General features: G+C 45.4%; 2 protein-coding genes across 2 annotated transcripts in view; both read right to left on the bottom strand.

Moving 5' to 3' along the window:
- LOC309671545 (kelch-like protein 8) overlaps positions 1-18,392 on the bottom strand; it is a gene marked incomplete at its 5' end in the record, with an annotated part of 659,404 nt that overhangs the window by 398,850 nt on the left and 242,162 nt on the right. The gene's annotated exons all lie outside the window — the stretch shown is intronic.
- The window catches only part of LOC309671205 (AF4/FMR2 family member 1-like), a gene marked incomplete at its 5' end in the record, with an annotated part of 37,404 nt that continues 29,681 nt past the window's right edge, over positions 10,670-18,392 (bottom strand). The window contains 8 exons of the mRNA XM_082482410.1: positions 10,670-11,024; positions 12,274-12,503; positions 13,888-13,931; positions 14,034-14,127; positions 14,747-14,818; positions 15,933-16,069; positions 16,913-16,976; positions 17,954-18,045. Of these exons, the coding sequence (XP_082338536.1) occupies positions 10,903-11,024; positions 12,274-12,503; positions 13,888-13,931; positions 14,034-14,127; positions 14,747-14,818; positions 15,933-16,069; positions 16,913-16,976; positions 17,954-18,045 (855 nt within the window). The 3' untranslated portion in view covers positions 10,670-10,902. The remainder of the gene's footprint in view (positions 11,025-12,273; positions 12,504-13,887; positions 13,932-14,033; positions 14,128-14,746; positions 14,819-15,932; positions 16,070-16,912; positions 16,977-17,953; positions 18,046-18,392) is intronic.

Genomic DNA, 18,392 nt, shown 5'->3' with positions numbered 1-18,392 from the left:
CAAACCGTACGGCTGCCAAGGGCCACGCGTTGTGTTTGTCTTCAGGACATTTTAGTCTGAGCACTTTTACGTATGGAAGATCAATACAAAGACAAAGATTTCTCTTTAAGTCAGGTTTCTGTTTGCTACATTAAAATAGTAATTTCTGATTGTATTTTTTTCAGGACACGCCATAACACCATGATGATGCAAGGATCTTGCATGTATTCGTGTTTATTTCAATTTTGTAAATCATGTCTTCTCAAAATAATCTTAAATTCATACCTTATTGTTTACATTCAAAGAGGGTTGTGAGAATTTGGTTATACTTTCACAGCTTTGATTACTTTTTAATATTGCCGTTCCCCAAAGCAATCTCATTCCTAAGAGAGCCACGCTTGCAGCAAAACTGCTAAAACATTCAGACGTGGACAGAAGACTTTAGAAGGCAACGCATGTGCTACTTGCATATTTTAAACCATAAACAAAATACACGCATGCACTCTTAATCCCATCGGAAAGACTATTTCCGCCTGTTTGAACAGGGGTGGAGAGAAAATTATTTCACCGAAACGTCTGCCTGTAGAGGGGGATGCAGCCCTGCAACCAACCAAGCGTTCGCAGAGGGTTTGCGCGCACCCTGTGTTTACGCAGCACAACCAACAGGCAACCAACCCACTGCCTCGGGCTGCTGCAGGGAAGCAGGAGGTAACAAGGATGCCAGCCAGGCGCTGGAGGGATCCCGTGTCTGTCTCCAGGATCTGCTTTCACCTACAGTGGGATCCGGAGGCAGTTATTCCAGCGTCAGCGTTCTTAACCCTCGCAGCATGCACGCACGTAGGGAGACTGAACACATCAGGCACAATTTACTCATCAGAACCCAGGAACTTTTCTTGCTCCTTGTCTTGGTAAGACACTTTTTTTAGAGCAGTGGGAAGGTAATTAAATAAAAGCACAGTTGCCACCAGCATGACTTGCAGCAGGCTCTGAAACCAGCACTCTGTGCTCAATCCGACTGCATTCAAGTGCCAGCAAGAGAGATGCAGACAATCCAGCAGCAGTAAGACTGTCAAAGCCCCAGGAAATTTTATGAGATTACTTTGCTGCTCTGAGCTTGTGTATGCACTTCCCTAAAGTCGGGATGCCTTCCTGCATCCCAACTGCATGACCTCAGTTCTGTGTCTCACCGCCACTTGCAACAACATTTTGACTCTGGAGTGATTCCACCTCTTATAGGAGTTAGAAATGAGCTGCATGAGAAAATTCCTGTCAACAGGCAAAACCATCTACAAACCGCAAACACTGAGGAACGGGGGCAGGCCCCGTCGACTCGGGGAAACTCCTAAGTAAAGAAAGGTTTGTTAAAGATGAAATTGAGTGCTCAAAATGCAACACTGATGGCGCAGCTTCCCAACAACTCCAACCCAATGTAACCGCCCTGAACCACAATGAGAAACAGAAGCGGTTGTGTTTCCCTCGTTTGCTGCCTGTCTGCTCCGTCTGCTGAGACTGCTGCAGGATGCGCCGTGTGATCTTGTGTGATGGGACCACGGCTGCGACACCAAATGACACGGAGACCCATTTTACAAATAAGTTGTCATCGGGTGATAAAAATTCAGCCAATTAACCTGGTCAAGCTTAAGTAGAACAAATGCTTGGAAAGTCCGTAACTCCATATTAGTCCCACAGTTAAATGGGGCTTTCTATCTTCATTTAGGCTGAAACTGCTTTTAAAACTATTTTGAACACCGCTGCAGTGCACATTTCTGCAAACCCAAGTACTCTATTCCAGACGCTCCACTTAAATTTTTTTGCTGGCTGCTTTTACCACATCTGTATTTATTTTCTGAACCTTTGCATGTTCTCTTGACTGGAACTGGCAGCAAATAAAGCACTCTTAGCCAGGAGATGAACCTTATATTTGTAATTCTTTCCTGGCTCTGTCAGCATGGTTGGTGTTGCTGCCACTTCACGGCATTTTAACGCAATTCCTTGGATTCCAGTTTCATTTTCAATATGTTCCAGCACACACACACACAAAAAGTCAACAGGCAGCTTTGTAATTTCTGCCATCTGACTTGTCTGGTCTGCAGGGATTATCGTGTTCCATCACTTCAAGCAAAAAGCCCATGCAGATACACACCTGCCATAAGTTTTGCACTGAAATGGTGACTCAATCTTTCAATGAGTGCACACAACCTACATCAGGTGGTGCGGCAGCCAGCGTCCTGACAGAGATAATAAGACACATGTACACTGGGCTGTGATGAAGAGAATGCACGCGTGCGTGGCTACGGCTGCCTGCCTGACTTCTGAAGCGCCCCTGCTACCTGGCAGCGTCCCACAGGATAATTTCTCTGATGCTTATTAAATTAACGGTCTTGAAAATTAATAGTCTAAGCTTGCAAGTACACAGCTACAGCCATTCCTGGGAGTGGCGGCGAGGCTTGGCTCTGGTTCGATAGCCAACGAGAAACATTTTTGTGTCCTTATTTGCTTGATGGGTAAGACTTAACTTGGGCCAAGAATCGTAAGCAAATTATCTTCCCCTACACACATTTTCAGTACACCTAACTCAGCACGGGCTGCTGGAAGAAAGTAATTGCAAAGCCGTGAACTGTCCTGACACAGTCCAAGTCAGATCTCCAAATGAACAGCCGCCAGATGAAACAAACAGCACATTACAGCTGCCAATATCAGTGCATTTAGATGTCACATTGTCATTGCACGTTAAGCCACATGGCAACTTTCTCCTCCTGCTTCTCACTTTTCTTTTGTCCAAGCAGATGCCAGCTCCCCAGCCAAAATCTTGGTGAATGCAGGACAGAAAGGACAGGAATGGAAAAGCAGAGCCAAAGAGCCCTTCTTTCTTCCTGTCCTCAGTGGACATCCTAGCTGCTCTCGCTACTCCCATCTGGTTCCCAAGGTCTTCCTTTTACCTCCGAGAGACTGCCATGCCTCTCTCTCTCTCTCACCGCTTCTTTCCCAGCAACTCACACCTTGGTCTGCTTCCCCCCAGGCTGGTTTCCTTGCTTTTTAATCACTCCACACCTGATGTGGGTTGCTGGAGCACCCCTACACCAGCTAACCATAATCCATCTTATCTAATTACCGCCAAAGATCTACGAGTTCACGCTTCCCCAAGGGCCAGCCCCTCTGGCTCCACACACTCTCTTTTCCTCCTTGCAACGCCTGCACACACACGCACTTTGGCTTTCAGACAAAGCCCATTTCACCTTGGCACCAACGCTGCTCCAAGGCATGCCAACAACGCTGCTCCAAGGCGTGCCGACACTCCCTCCACCACAGCCTCTCAGAGGGGAAAAAGGAAAGCTGATGTGAGCATACACTTGCCCTGCTCTGTAAAGCCAGTGGCCACAGAAACACACAGCCCAGCCCTGCTGAAGTTGTTAGCTGGGGCACTGCTATCTCCAACCCCTTGGGGTTATGCTGAGATTCATCCCCCTGCACTCATGTGCTGCTGATTCACACCTACTGATGACTGGGCTTTAGCAGAAGGTTAGTTACTGCCCTTAATTAAAGTCTTCCTCACCGAAAGAAGGTCAAAGCTGTCAGACAAAAGGCACCAGTAAACCAAAAGACTAATTCTGTTTTCTTTTTCGGGTTATAAACCAAAAGACAGAGGGCAGCATCGGACTACTATGCATGTACCATTAGAGGAGAGAAAAAAAGGAAAATACATACGTACCAGGTATCTAGAGCTTCTGAAGACACTTGTGCCAGTAAAACATACCCCACACTCAGGCAAAATAAATGGGATTTGGAAACACGCTTGAATATTTTGCCAGAGCAGTACTTACAAAAATGAATCCCATCATCACGGTCTCATCAGGATGAACACCCAAATTTCAAACTTCAAGGTTAAAAAACCTGAAATGCAACATTTTGATATCTTCCCTCAAAAAAGCGGCAATGAGGTGAAGGCAGTGACAAGTTTGTGCTGTCGAATATTTTAAGAAATGCAACTGCATACCAAGGAAGATGCGTGGCATGATCACAAATTGCATGGCCACACCAGCCCTCGCCTCCGAGCAAAGCTGCACCCAGGGGCTGTGCTTGTGCAACTGTGCGTGAGCAGAGCACAGAGGAGGGCGAGACATCTCAGCAAAACAAGAAACACCCCCTCCCCCAGGCAGCTCGCTTTTAATTTCGTCTTTACAATTTTCACCAACATCTCTTTCATCTGAAGAACTTGAAGACAAACAAGTCAAAATTCATATTTTAATTTTATATATACATACACACACACACGCAGCAATTCATCCTCAATACAGAAGACAAACAAAAGATTGGTGGCACAGTATCTTTGGAGATTTTTTTTTTTTTTAAGCTGTATCACACATCTGATTTTTATCTTTTTCATGGACTATAAAAGGCAGATACTTCTAATTCACAGAAGCCTCAGAGTGTGGATTCAGTGCTGAAGCCAAACACATCAGTCTCCTCCCCTCACTTATTTGCACATCTTTACCCACTGGAGACTCCATTTTGCAAGAGGTTTGGCGTCCTCATTTCTCCATGGGGCTCTAAGACGTCGCACCTCTCCCGTCACTGGGCCACCGCGGTGTGCCAGCACGGGAAGAGCTGCTGCGAGAGGGATGACTGGCGTGTCACTCCCCACGGGACATGGACCATTTAACAGATTTAAGACCAATGTTCTGTGCTCAGGAAACCTGACAGTTACTTTTTAAGGACGTTCTCACTGAGAATTGCAGTTTTATTTACACTCTAAGATGATGCCTAAAGCGGGGTGAAAAAAGAAAAATCCCAACCCTGTATGGTAACAGTTGAAATAGAAATCCCACAGAAATGACCCAGAAATGCAAGGCTGGCAGCTGAACAGACGGGCAGTGGCTTGACCAGCATGCCACAATTCACGTACTGCCCAGAGACCTGATGACACGAGTCCTGCCAGCGCCCACCGCACTACCGTACACATTCACATCGCAAAGAAAACACCACCCACAAAACCTTCAGCTCCTGCTCTGCTTTGCAGATTGCATCTTGCTCAACTCTCTCTCCCAACGCCCTCCGGAAAAATAAGACAAAGCAAAAGCCTAACTAGCTCTTCTCTGAACAGCGAGGAAAGCTCATGAGCAAGTTCAGAGCCTGCTGCACCTCACGTGTAACAAGCAAAAAATTGCACAGATTGGAGCAACTTTCAGAAATACCTTTCAGCTGCCACAGACCACATACGGGCTGATACACGGCTTCAACTATTGAAAGAGAACAGAAAAAAGCTATCGGTTGGGATGCAGTTTGGCTGGCTCAACAGAAGCGGACAACATTGCTGTATTGCTATGATAGGAAATGCTGGACCCAAAGAAAACCTTAAGTTCAGCAATACTGAGTAGGAGAGGAGAAAGACCCAGTGGGAATTCCAGGAACCCTGTACCTTGACAAAACACATCGCAAACCAGCAGTGATCGCACACTGCCATTGTAACATGCACGAGTCCTTGTTTCAGGAACGCAAAGTTTACAGAAACACATTCAGAAATGCAGATGATGGCCCAGGAACACTGTTGGTTTTGGGTAGTGACGGGGGTCAGTAAAAGTGCAATTAATATAAAGAAAGCACAGGCTGCCAATGGGCTATTTTAGTGTTTGGAGAGCAGCATAGGGCTGAGAAACTGCCAAAAATAACATTTGCCTTTGAAAAGGGTAAGCCAAGCCAAAGAGAGAAAGCAAGCTAATCTATAACGTATAACAAACCTCAACTTAAACACAGTTGCAAAATTAGGTTTGGTCAATAAAGGCTCAATAAATAACCAAACAACAACAAAATATTCTTGGAAAACCACCCCAAAATATTTTTGACCCTTTTAGCCAAGGGGGGGCGCTGCCCCAGGGCAGAAAGATGAGCAGGATGGTCAAAACCTGCTGCAGCCCCATGGCCTCCTGCTCCCCCTTCTCACGCCCTGGCTTTTGGATGACCTCCCTGCTGGCACATCGCACGCCCTTCCTCTGCATCCCTCCTTCCACTCCCCATCTCCATTCCCACCTCCAAAACTAACCCTCCTTGCTTTTGCCTCAAGCAAGGAGTGTGTGAAACATACTTTTTGGGGCACAAGGGGGTAGGAAATGGTGGGACAGAGGACGAGAGCGACACAGGAAAACCAGCTCCACCCTGGCCGGCAGACAGGACAGCTCGTGTCCAATTACCCCTCACGACCCACCGAAACCAGAACAAAATTCACAGATGCTTAATCCACATACATACGTCCACAACCACAAGCTATCTTCCCGTCCTCTTTTCTTACCCTCCACGCACCTTTTAATCAGCCTGGGGCTGACCTGGTTTCATGCCACTTGAAACACTAATTGATGGCAGTGAATCGAGTCCCAGTCCCACCTCGCCTGAGCAAACACGCCACCGAGCTCCTCCTGTCTAGTCTGTAGCTAAAAATCCCAGCAGATGCTCATCTGGGTACATTTCGGTTTGTTTTTGTTTTGTTTTTTAACTAACTAGGTATTTTTTCCTTTTATTCATACTTCAATTCCAATTTTGCCATTGGGATTTTAAGCGTGCAGTGACCAAAAAAAGTCTACATTGCTATATACATCTGTAACAGCAACATATCTAGTGGGTATTAAAACAGGTTTCAGTATACCCTACAATTTACTACATTAGAAAACCACATCCATTATTAGCAACCATCTTAGGTGCAATGCCTATTGCAGAAAGGACCTGAATGATATGCATGAATTTTAGCACAATCGTGCACAGAGAGATGCAAAAACCATTCTTCCAAGAACAGTTACATTGCCCGACATAAAACAAAAAGTGGGAAAAGCCCCAAACAAGAGCAAGGCCATTGCAAAGAGACCACCCTGCTTAACCAATGAGAAGCAGAGCTACCATGGGGCATGAAATCCTGTGGGATTCCCTGAGGTGAATCCTCCTTGCAGCACTTCAGAAACGTATCCATGAACTCAACTTGAGCAGACCTTCCTCCCAGCACTGTGCCCTGCAACACCTTTGTGGCACACGCAAAGCAGCACGCTTCAACTGCCATTTGTGTGCCCTGTCTCCTTGTTTTCTTATTTAACTTGTTCAGCTGCATGAAACCAACCCGTGGGATTTTCCGGTCAGCGAGTGCTCAGAGCCAGGCTCTGGCAGCTCTCAGAAGCTGACCCCAGCACAATCTTCCCTGAATCCCTTTCGGGAGGACAGGAGGCAGATGTCTTGAGGCGTGATCCTCCTGCCACTCTGAGCATCTAGATTTGCACCCATTCTTGTTCCTAAAGGAAAGGACAAGGGGCGATAAACAGGGGAGCAATTGAAACAGACATTTCTTGTATAGAAATTCATCCTTAAACCTCGTTCAGAAGGGAAACACTAAGACCATTCCGAGAGAAAAGGCAAATTACAATTTCTCTACAAAAAGCTGAGAACACGAGGACTCTTGCAACAACTCATAACACAGGCTACTTCATTTATTGTTTATTTCCCCAGATGAATGAATCAACCATTTTGGAAACTCCATCACACACAGGGCAGGAAAAAAGTTATTAACAAGAGGGACATACATCCCCCAAATAAGCTTAAGGTGTACAGATTTATAATGGGAACCAAGAGGGAGGGGAGAGGACAAAACCAAAAACAAGGACATTGCAGTCAGACTTTTGACTTCCTGTTACAGAAGAAATCTTCATCTCCATGTAAGTGGGGCTTTCAGCTATTAAATAAATGGCATCTTAAAAATAGAACATTTGACAATTTCAACACGTGTATTATTTCTTCTAAGTAAATATTGCATGGAAATGATGCTGCTTTGCCACCATAGCTGCCTCCTCTCCTTCTGGGACTCAACCATCACCGCTGTTTTTTCTTGGATTCATGGTTTTCTTTCCTAATGGCAAATGCTATTTCCTCCACTGTTATGTTTTGGTTTGGGGTTTGTTTGTGGTTTGTTTTTTTTTTTTTTTTTTTTGTTTTTCTTGGTTTGTTTTTTTTTTAAAGGCCTGGACAGGCCCAAGTGAAAACAATGAGCATCTTTCCTAACCCTTTGCAGGCCTCTGACCTGGCTCAAGGTTGAAATATGATGGCTTTTTAAAAATTACCTATTATTTAAACAGTCTTCTCCATGACCTGAAACAAAACATAGCTTCCTGCTATGTAGCTTGGTATTGATGCTTCCACAGATCGCTTTTGAAATGAGAGCCTCCAAATAGCCCCCACATGCCTTTGACACGAACTGCCCGTGATCTCCTTTCCTCCGAAGCCCATGGGAATTTGCCCTGGGACTGGGAGCAGCCCTTGCACAACCGCCTCCACATGGTAGCAGAGCGCATGCTGCCTTTTCCCAACCGTAAAGAAGCAAATGCCAATAGTTCATCTGCCTTCACCGGGTGTCTTCTTACCAACTTTGCTTGCCCGACACCCTTGCATTTGCTTTCCTAGGATCAGGACAACAGATTATCACTAACTGGGCAGCAAATTGACCAAAGGGCAGGTGAGGACAGGACCTGGTGCACCCGCGGGCTGCACCGAGTTGGAGGTAGGACAGGAGCAGTTGCACACCCTGCCTCGCGGGTTGCAGCAGGTCCCCCTGGGGCAGGCAAGCTGTGAGCAAGTGGCTCTCTGTTGGGAACCCGGCCTGGCAGCAGGGAGAGAGGTGGGTGTATGCAAGTGAAAGTACTGGGGGGGGGACACACTCATGTCCCTGCTTCACCTTATGCTTACCCCTAACACTCTGCTACGGTTCTGGCAGACTCCGACAGCGGTCTTCAGGTTCAATAAAGCTTTTTTCTTTCCCTCCTCCCCCTCAGCTGGTGATCCTAAGAATAGCTTTGATGGAAGATAAAGTCCGAAGAAGGTATCGACCCACTAGTCTGGAATTGAGCTCCAAAGTGCACATCAAGACTTCAGGCCAGCTGGCCATCCCTGCGCTTCCTGAGAACAAAACAGTTAATGCTGAGCCCCTCTCTGTCCCTGGCTTACTCAGAGCAGTCTCTCCCCCAGGGAGAAGGAGCACAAGTGAAGTTTGATAGGTAAAACGGGGAGGGGGAGGACATGGACCTTTCTTCCACTGGTTAGGACAGCTTATCCCTGAAATGCACTACGGCTTTTAATAAAGTGAACATAAAAGGACAGTCCCTTGAAGGTGCGGGAAGACTAAGGCAGGATCCCAGTGGTCCTGCGCTGCCAGGGGAGGCGGGAGGAGAGCTCCCTTGTGCTCTGGTCTAGGGCAGAGTAGCAGCACACTCCCAACAGCTCTTCCCAGAGGCAAAATGACTCCAGGCTTCCCGGTGGCAGGGGCCATTTCTACAGAAACTACTTTTGGAAATGCAGACCATTTGCTGATATTTATGTGCTGTCCATTTGCATGAGCCTCAAAAACAAAAGCAGGTATTTTACAAAGGGAGTACCACTGCATGCATGCAGACCTGTTCCTCCATCCTGACAATATGTGTAAAAGGGAGCTAATTCTTTCCTGTAAGCATAATTATTTTGGGATACCATCCTTCTCTTCGCCACTCCCACAGGCCTGTCAGAGATACGACAAGGGATGTGAGAGGGGACCAGAGGGCTAAGGCACACTATTAGATATGAGGATGGCAGGATGCTGCTGTCACACAACAGGACATCTTTGGGTAGAGAAGGGTGTCACCTTACTGAATACATAAATGCTGAGGATGCTGCTTTCACCGTTATTGTCACCTGCAAAATTGCAATTTCAAAAATGCAGCTCCTGGCAAGGAAAAAATGCTTGCAAACAGCTAATTATTCCCTTTCGTGTTCCCTTGACAGATTTCTAAGTTGCTGGGCCCATGCTGTAGTTTGGTTGAGAAAGAGCAAGTGAGTTATCTCCCACATGAAGGATGCCCTACTTTGGTACCAAATCCTGCTCTTAGATATTCACCAAGACCAGCAATGGTTGCAGGCAAATATCCAAACGCAACATTTGTCTTATGTTCCACATTCAGCCACGTAAACAGAAGCGATTCCTCCCCATGTAACCTCTCAGACTCAGAACAATGTCCAAGCAACCACGGTGACCCAGTACAGCTGTCCACCCCCACCCATTGAAGCGACAATAAGCAACCGGACAAGGAGTCCTCAGTGTGAGCAATGTCCCTCCACCACAGAAGAGGGGTAGAGCTGTTTCCAACCATACCTGGTCATTTTGGCACCCCAGCTGTGTTTGGCTTACAAGCCTTAAACCAAGCAAGACCCTAAGTAACATAGTTCGAGTGCTAAGGGCATGTGTGTGCACGAGTGTGTGGCAAGGAGGAGGACCAGAGCAGCAATGACTTAAAAAGTGAACTTGCAGCGCTGAAGGCAGTGGCTTCCCCCAATTCTCAGGACAGCAGCTGGTTGACAAATGCAAGAGGGTTAGGTTGGAAAGCTGGCAAGGCAGACCAATTTGCTGTTTTTACTGTAACATAATGCTGTTCGGTGCTGATGAGGTTGCTACTTGCCATCTGAGGAACAAAGACACCAAAGATTGCATCCGTGCTTGCAAAAACACTTCTCTGACATGTCTTCTGGGCACACAACTGTTGTGGATGTGGGATGTTGCGTAATAACGTCTGGAGGCAGATTTCCTTCTTGTCGGCACTTCTTCATGTGTGATTATTGTCCTGCTGTTTATTCGTAATAGAAATGTTTATAGACCATCAATACATTGAGCCATTCAGACAATTTATTGCACTTTGTCGTTTTAAAGGAAGGTGCCATCATCATCGAGGCTTTCCTCCATCTCTTCTTTTTCAAGGCAGCAAAGCGCTACCCTACAAACACCATTCAAAGTTTTTCCAGTGTAACCAGATCCATTCCACCTTAACTTATTTTCCCTTGCAGGTGCTTTGTATCCAACGATTCAACAAGTCAGACTGTTTCTGAGGCTTCAAAAGTGCAAAAAAGTTCAAGGTACTTAACCACCTGGAGCACCAGTTAAGGCGTATTTGTTTCCAGTCTCAGCCACTGTAAACCCTGTCTAGTGTAGCGTACCAGTTCAGTCATGCTACTGTTCAGTGCCAGAGCGCACGTCGCTGTGCCGAGTTCAGCAAAAAACTCTGGAAAAAGGGTAGGGAGAGAGAAAACATGTGGTTGGTTTCACGTAACAGGCATGTCTGACAGGCAAGGGGGCAGCAAGGAGCGACAACAGCAGCACACTGTCAGCCGGCAAGTCCCATTAAACGCATTAATGCAAAGAGCTCAGCAACATTAGAAGGCTGGGAAGCATACCAAGCACACGAGGCAGGGCACATGAGAGGAAAACGTACTCACACACACCTGCATACACTGAACTGCCTCCCCAACCGCTGGGTTTAAAGGGACGTCGAGACTCCATGGTAGGTGGGCAAAAGTTTGGGTGTTCACACATGTGCTGTGTGCTTCCCCCAGATTTTAAACAGGCCAAATTCGAGTGTCTTTCTGAGCAATGCCCAGAAGCACACACAGCTGTCGTTGGACTGGTCCCTCTCCTTCATCCATCCTCAAACGTCGAAGGCATCATGATTTCTCAATTGAGCAGGTTTAAAAATTTGTATAGCTTGGCAGGCTATACAGCTCTGATTTGAGTTGCTTACAGCTGGGCACATCAGGCAGATTTAACAGAGTCCTATGCTGCCACCAAATTCAGGCACCGTGCTCCTCCTCCGGCAGGATGGCAGGTTATAGAACTGCACCCACTCTAGGGCTTTTGCTTACTCACCACTGCTTGTACCACAGGACAATACAACTTTTTTATTAACAAAACTGTAAAATAAAAAAAGTAGCAGCAATTTTAGGAAATGCTACCGGCAAATACTGGTCACGTGCCCAGCAAGGACTCCAATTCAAGTGCTGCTCAGATCCTCTGTTAGAGAAGCCAGTTTCACCGTTTTCAAGACAAAAATACCTGGAAGTTTGACAAACAAACTAAAACACAATGCTACAGGCCAAAAAGCTGTTTTTATAGAAAGTGAACCGACTCAGAAAAGCTCTGCGCCCCAAAGGGAAAAACAAACAGCAAAAAACCCCTTATGCTTCTTGTGTTACCATGAAGCAAGTTGGCTGGTTTCCTGCATTTGATACCCTCATCCCTTAGCTCTTAGACGTTTGAGGATGCCAAGACAATCTTTTAATTGGAACACTCCTCAATATATCACCATCAAGTATCTCTGCCAATAACCTGCCAATATGCCATAGCTGTCTATTTCAACATATTTAATGCTTTGATCTTTAGGTATGGTGTTTGCTCCGTTGAGTGTTAGGATTTAAGCGAGAACATACACATAACCACAACACACAAGACAGAAAAGCCAGAAGGCAAAAACTTACCCTTATTCTTCCTGGCCAGTGCATCAGCCTGTTCCCAAATATGATACGCATAGAGGATACAGGAAGTGATGTTGACATAGGAAGAGGTGATGCTTGGGATATTATAGGGGACAGTGATTGAAGAGCCAATGCTGTTGCCACTGCAGTTGCTAGCATTCGATCCCGGCTGAGAACTCACAGAACCGGCAGGAGAGGACATTGGAGAAAGAGCAGAAGGCATGCCTGTGCTTCTGCAGGAGAAAGAAACACCATCGTGAACATTTAACTTCAGAGTTAAAAGCCTTGCCACAAGACTATCTTATGCCAGGAGCTATCCGCTATCATCCAGGCCTGCAGTATGGAGCGGAGGATTGAAAACTGAGATGTGTTCAGCAACATAACAAGTAATTGTCCTTCAAGTGCAAGGCCAAGTTTTTTGAAGTGATTTGCAACTCTAAGGACTCCTCTTGACAAAAGAAAATGCAGAACCAGACATCAGAAAGGGCCATCCATACCTTCCAAAATCTACACCTATTTGTGGAAGCCTTCACCAGATTATCTGAGTGTTTTCTTTCTAACGACTTCCATTTCAGGCATGCTGAAGCTCACCACTTATAGAGGCTGGAGCTTTCTGACAGCTAGTCAAAGCAGCCAGGTGCGCCTACCCACACTTATTTATAGATGTAGGGAAGCTACATGCAGTCAGCTGCCCGCCTTCCAGACACAGGCTGGCTTCATCACATCACTTCACCCCCACCACTTCTACCAACTTAACTTTTAGTACCTGGTATGAAAGGGCTTCCACCACTGCTCTTGGGAGACCATTTACTTCCCAATAAACTATATTGTGCAAGGCAGCAGAAAAATAACTGGAATTTCAGCATTGATATTAAAGACCAAACAACCCTCTCTCAGCTGCAGAGTTTAAAAGGGACAGACGTGGAACCAGGTAGCTATCTGCCAAATGCAATTACCACAGCACACAGAAAAACTCTTTCTTACTCATTGTCGTAAAAACACAGGCCCAGTCTGCAGGGCATCAGGTGAAACACTGTTATGTGACAGCTTGCCCTTTGCTTTTGCTGCCACAGACACAGCAACACTGCTGTAGATACATAGAAAGGACAAAACGCTCAATAACTCATAAATTAGAAAATTAGTTTCTTTTTCTTAATTGGTGACTAAGCTAAAGAGACAAATATTGAAGTATCACCTCAAAGTTATGCTACCCCAGGACGAAGGCATAATCATACTGGACAGTGGCCAGGGAGATGGGGATGCTATCCCATTAAGTCTCAAGGGATCTCTAACAGAAAAAAGATGACAACAGGGGCTTTGAAACAGCATAGTGACGATACCTTCCTTGCTCTGATCTGCTTATCTGGTGGAGAACTGCTCTTCTTGATATGCTGTAACTCTGGACCTCATAACACAAAAACAACCCCTTTCCAACGAGAAAAGACAGGAGAGAGAGAGAAGAAAAGTACTCATGCCCCCTAACAGTGTGATTTCAGGTGGCAAGAAAGAGCGAGAGGTGAGGCGCTCTCAAATGCAGTTAGCAACTCAATATTCCGGCTACTGTTTTCACTCACACCCTTACAGACGCATTACAACATATGTATTTTTAAATCTTACCTTGCAACACATGGAGAAGGTGCTTGTGTTACTCTGGAAGAACTCTGCAGCAAGGAACAGAACTCTTGTTAGATTTGGGCTATTCGGCCAACATCAGTAACTGCCGCAGCCATCCAGCTGGCAGATTGGTAATATCTGTGCCCTACCTTAAAGTGGTCCTTCAGGATCCTGGAATACTTGATTGCAGTGTCTTTTTTGTAACGAAACATTGCCATGTGCAGAATGGACTGGCAGCGCATGCTGTGAACAGAAACACACCCAAGCGTCAGTGTTCATGCTCGCTGCTGCCTGCTCAGCAGTCATCAGCCTTGTGGGACAGAGGCAGGCACACATCAGCCGTACTGCAAAGTCAAGAAAGCTCAGAATTTCTCCTCCTCCTGCTCATCTTAAAAAAGGACCCTGTGAAAAAATCACAAGGCAAAAAACAACACAAAACAAAACAAGGGCGGGCCATGTCTGGTGTTATATTCAAACAGGTGCCCGACCTCTTATAGGTGCAACAGGCCCGTTAAACCCCTGTCCAGAAGTGCCTCAGCTATGTTCAGTGATAGCTTCAGTTACATGGCTCAAACATGGGCAGCCAAATTGCATTCTTTCACCTTAGGTGAAAGCCTTTGTGTGCTCTCAGGTTACCAGCAGATCAAATTTTAGAGCCTGTGCCTTCCACATGTGGTCCCTTGTGATAACGTGGCGCACTTTAGAGATGTTCCAGTTCATTCTGGTTTTTATTCTGTGGGTTTTTTCCCTTGTGGAACTCTGATTCCCATTTAACTCATTCCTTTGCCCCTGAAAGTAATGGGTCTTTCACTCTATCGAGTCTAAACACAGAATAGGAAGGCAGAGAAAAACAGTTACAAACCAAAACACGGCAAAGATTTTTTCATGTGAAGATGCTGAGGAGTCCGTAAAGGATTTCAATGTCATGATGAATCTAAGGAAACAAAAAAAACAGAATCTTGTCAGCCATCAGTGCTCTGAAGTCCTGCTGTTTATGAAAAAACAGCGCATGCCGTTATCTCTAACATCAGTCCAAAAGTCATGAAACCTAAACCTGCCTTGACTTCTTAAGTCCTGGCACTGAGTGCTTTGTATGATCTTGAGCAGAGTACTGTCTCAGAATGCGTTGTTTTCCACGCAGCACGAACAGATGTGACCCCTTATGCGACCCACTCTCCTCTTACAGTGATTACGCGCTAACTTACAGGCCTGGGACCCAGAAGAGGTGCCCCTACTACTGAAGGTGAAATATTAATTCAATTGTTTCTGGACAAGACAGACATCTTAGTCGAAATGTTTCTTTTGGCTAACAACAAACAAGCAAGTCTCCTTTATGAAAATAAAGCAACAACAGCATCTTGGAAATACAGTCCATCAAGACCACAAAGCAAACAATGTAATTTAAAAAGTTTGAAGTCTACCACAAAAAAAAAAAAAAACACAAAACCTGACAGCTGCCTGCCTCTTTTCTACCCAATACATGGTTGCTTGGGTTGTGCTGCTTGTATACGTCATATTATCTACGTGCATCTACAATGGCTGTGAAACTAAATGGGGAAGGTTGCTAAAAGAAACCTCAATAAAGTGTACTAGTAGAAAGACACATGGGAGAAACCAGTCAAGTCTGCCTTCAATCAAGCTACAAGACCTTTGGGACACAAACTGTTCTTCCACATGCTATATCTTTGCTTTGCTTTTTTTTAATTTAAATACTACTGAGCTCACATGCAAAAGCAACTTCAGACCTGTATAAAGTAAAAACTCCTTCATGGCCTTGATTGTCATAACCAGCATCCTCTGGTGTACCTCAGCTGCAAGGCTCAAATGCTGAGGAGGACACGGTGCCTACTTCTTCTGATAAGCAATGCTGAAGCACTTCAAAGGATTTGCCTCTGATGCCTCCGGATGGTCTTTCTCGTGCTTGTACAGCAACCTGAACTCTGCTCCATGGTGGGAATCCAAACTGGCCACAGTTGCAAACAAGCAATGCAACTAACCCTTCCCCTCCAAACACGCTGCCTAACCATCGCACTTTGAAAACCGCTTACTTGATGAGATCTATGGTGCCGCTGAATAGGCTGTGAGCTGATTTTGGTGCTGATGCATCTGATTCCAAGGCAATCCCATATTCAATGAAGGAGAGGGCAGCATCTAGGTACTGAAAGGCCCTTCCAGTCTTGTCGGTCTATTGGGAAGAAAATTCTCATTTTTAGACTAAGACAAAAACTACTTCTCTCAAGTGTACCTGATTTCCTTTTTTCTCCCTAGTTAGGCAGGATTTCAAGAAAGAAAAAGATGCAAGTCGGGCCTCCAGGAGATAATTAAAGGGTTCTCAGCAGTAGCCCTAATGTGGGCCCAGTCATCAGCTTTGTGTGCTCTGGCTATTTGTATCTCTTCCTCTTGCTCAATGTTTTCCTCCAGTAATTCACCATCTTCACTTTTCTTGGATATTATTTTCTGCTCTTGGAGGCCTGCCTCATGAGAGGCAGATGAGGCTTTTCCTCTGCAGTATTCCCCCACTTCGTTTTCACAAGTAAACGACAATTAGCAAATGTACATTATCTGACTGAGCCATAATTAGCTATAAAAAAAAGCGCTCATTCCTACACACTGTTAAACTGCACACAGTGGAGAAAGTCAGTCACATTCCACAAAGGGCACTTCCAAGTCTTGTTCGCCAGCAACACAATTACTGTCAGGATCCTGATGTTTCAGAGTAAACTGTCTTAAAACTAACTGTTCCTTGTATTTTCCGAGGACTTCGTGATAGCTCTGCAAAGCAAACAGGCCTGCTAACCTCAGGCAATGTCAATTCTAAATCCCGTTCTCCAGGCATATTCCCTAGATGTCTTTACAACAGAGGGAAATGTCTGAACATTTGGCAAATAAAGACAGCCTCCCCACATATAACTTGAACGTACTCCGAGTATGGAAGTAATGTTAGCGAGCGAATCTTATTCACATGCACACAGGTATTTGGTCCGAATGCAAGAGAAGGTTAACATTTTAGCACAGGGCCAGGACTTACCATTGCATCAGCTTTGTGCTTCAGCCTCTTGGCCTCTTCTATGTAGTATTCTGTCGGATGCTGTCTGAATTGGGGACAGAGAGTGGAAAAACAGAAAGCAGAGAAAAAGGGGGGGATAATTATCAATTTTACCTTCAGATCTATAGGATGCTATGAGTCCAAACATCGTGTTTTGGTAAGCCTGTTACAGTCTTATCAAACACACCTTACAATTATGATAATCACTAAATGAATGTTGTCTGCCTGTTCAGAAATACGCAGCAGCTGAACGCACAGATAAAGTTAATTGATTTCTTAAAAAATGTATGTTAGAATGACATTGAAAACTTACATTTTGAAATAAAAATCCACCAGAAGTTAGGTTACTATGAGGCCAAGTTTACTTCTTTGCTCCCATGGAAAGACAGTAGTTGTGTGATCTCCTGCCGTTCCTCAAGTACAATACCACAAACACATTCTGATTGAAACATACAGTAAACTCTGCAGTACCACACTGTCATCTTGGACCAAAAGAGCTTGCATTCGAGCTATTTGCTTACAAGACATACGGTCACCAAGGCTTCTACAGGTCTTGGGTCTCAATCATGACACACATTTCTGTGCACTGGGATAATCTATTCACCGTGCAAATGGCACACAGCCACCTGTACACTAACGAGTGAGTCATGCCCTCTCAAGATAAAGTCAGCTGCCTGCCCAGCACCTTGTCACAGAGGAATTTGCCGCTTGCCAAGAAACACATAAATCAAAACCCATCACTTGTTGGCAGGCATGAGACACCTCTCAGAGTTAAAAAGTACCTAATTTCCAGAGTAGCTTCCCTCAAGCCAAGAACTGTTGTAATGAGACCTTTGCTTTGTGGGGGGTGGAGTAAGTCCCAGACATGAGAAGACAGTACAGGGCAGGTCTCAGACATCTCTTCCTCTCTCTTTCCTCCCAAAAGAAGGGCTCATTAGGAAGCAGAAGCCAGGGCGGCTGCAGGGCCAGGCTTGCCTGGTGTCTTCAGAAAGTACAGACAAGGGGTGTAAAACAACAACTTACTCTTCAAAGTTGAGTTGAGGTCTCCTTGACTTGGAGGTACCATTCGTCAAAGAAGGCACTGGGAAAGGATTTGTGACATCCCCTACAGATCCCTGAAAAACAGTGCAGAGATAAAGCTGGTTAGAGAGGTACATCTAAATCAATTCCAAAGCCTGGCTTTCCTAAATTTCAAGAGAAAAGATTTAGTTGTCCCAGGCACAGTTTACTCTCCAGGTTCTCACCATCTTCTTACCTTCTTCCCCAGCACCCCATCCAATAACAGAAATAGAAACTTGGCTTCTTACCTGACTGCTGGTAAGGCTTAATACCACTCAAACTTTTCCCAAGCATTGAGAAATTAAGTCACAGGTTTGCTTGCACAATGGCTAAGACAGCATAGAATCATAGAATCATAGAATCAGTGAGGTTGGAAGGGACCTTTAAGATCATCAAGTCCAAC

The sequence above is a fragment of the Vanellus vanellus genome, assembly GCF_965231255.1.
Source record: "Vanellus vanellus genome assembly, chromosome: 4".
Taxonomy (NCBI): domain Eukaryota; kingdom Metazoa; phylum Chordata; class Aves; order Charadriiformes; family Charadriidae; genus Vanellus; species Vanellus vanellus.
Note: the sequence above shows the minus strand (reverse complement) of the source record. Positions and strands in the feature narration are given on the sequence as shown.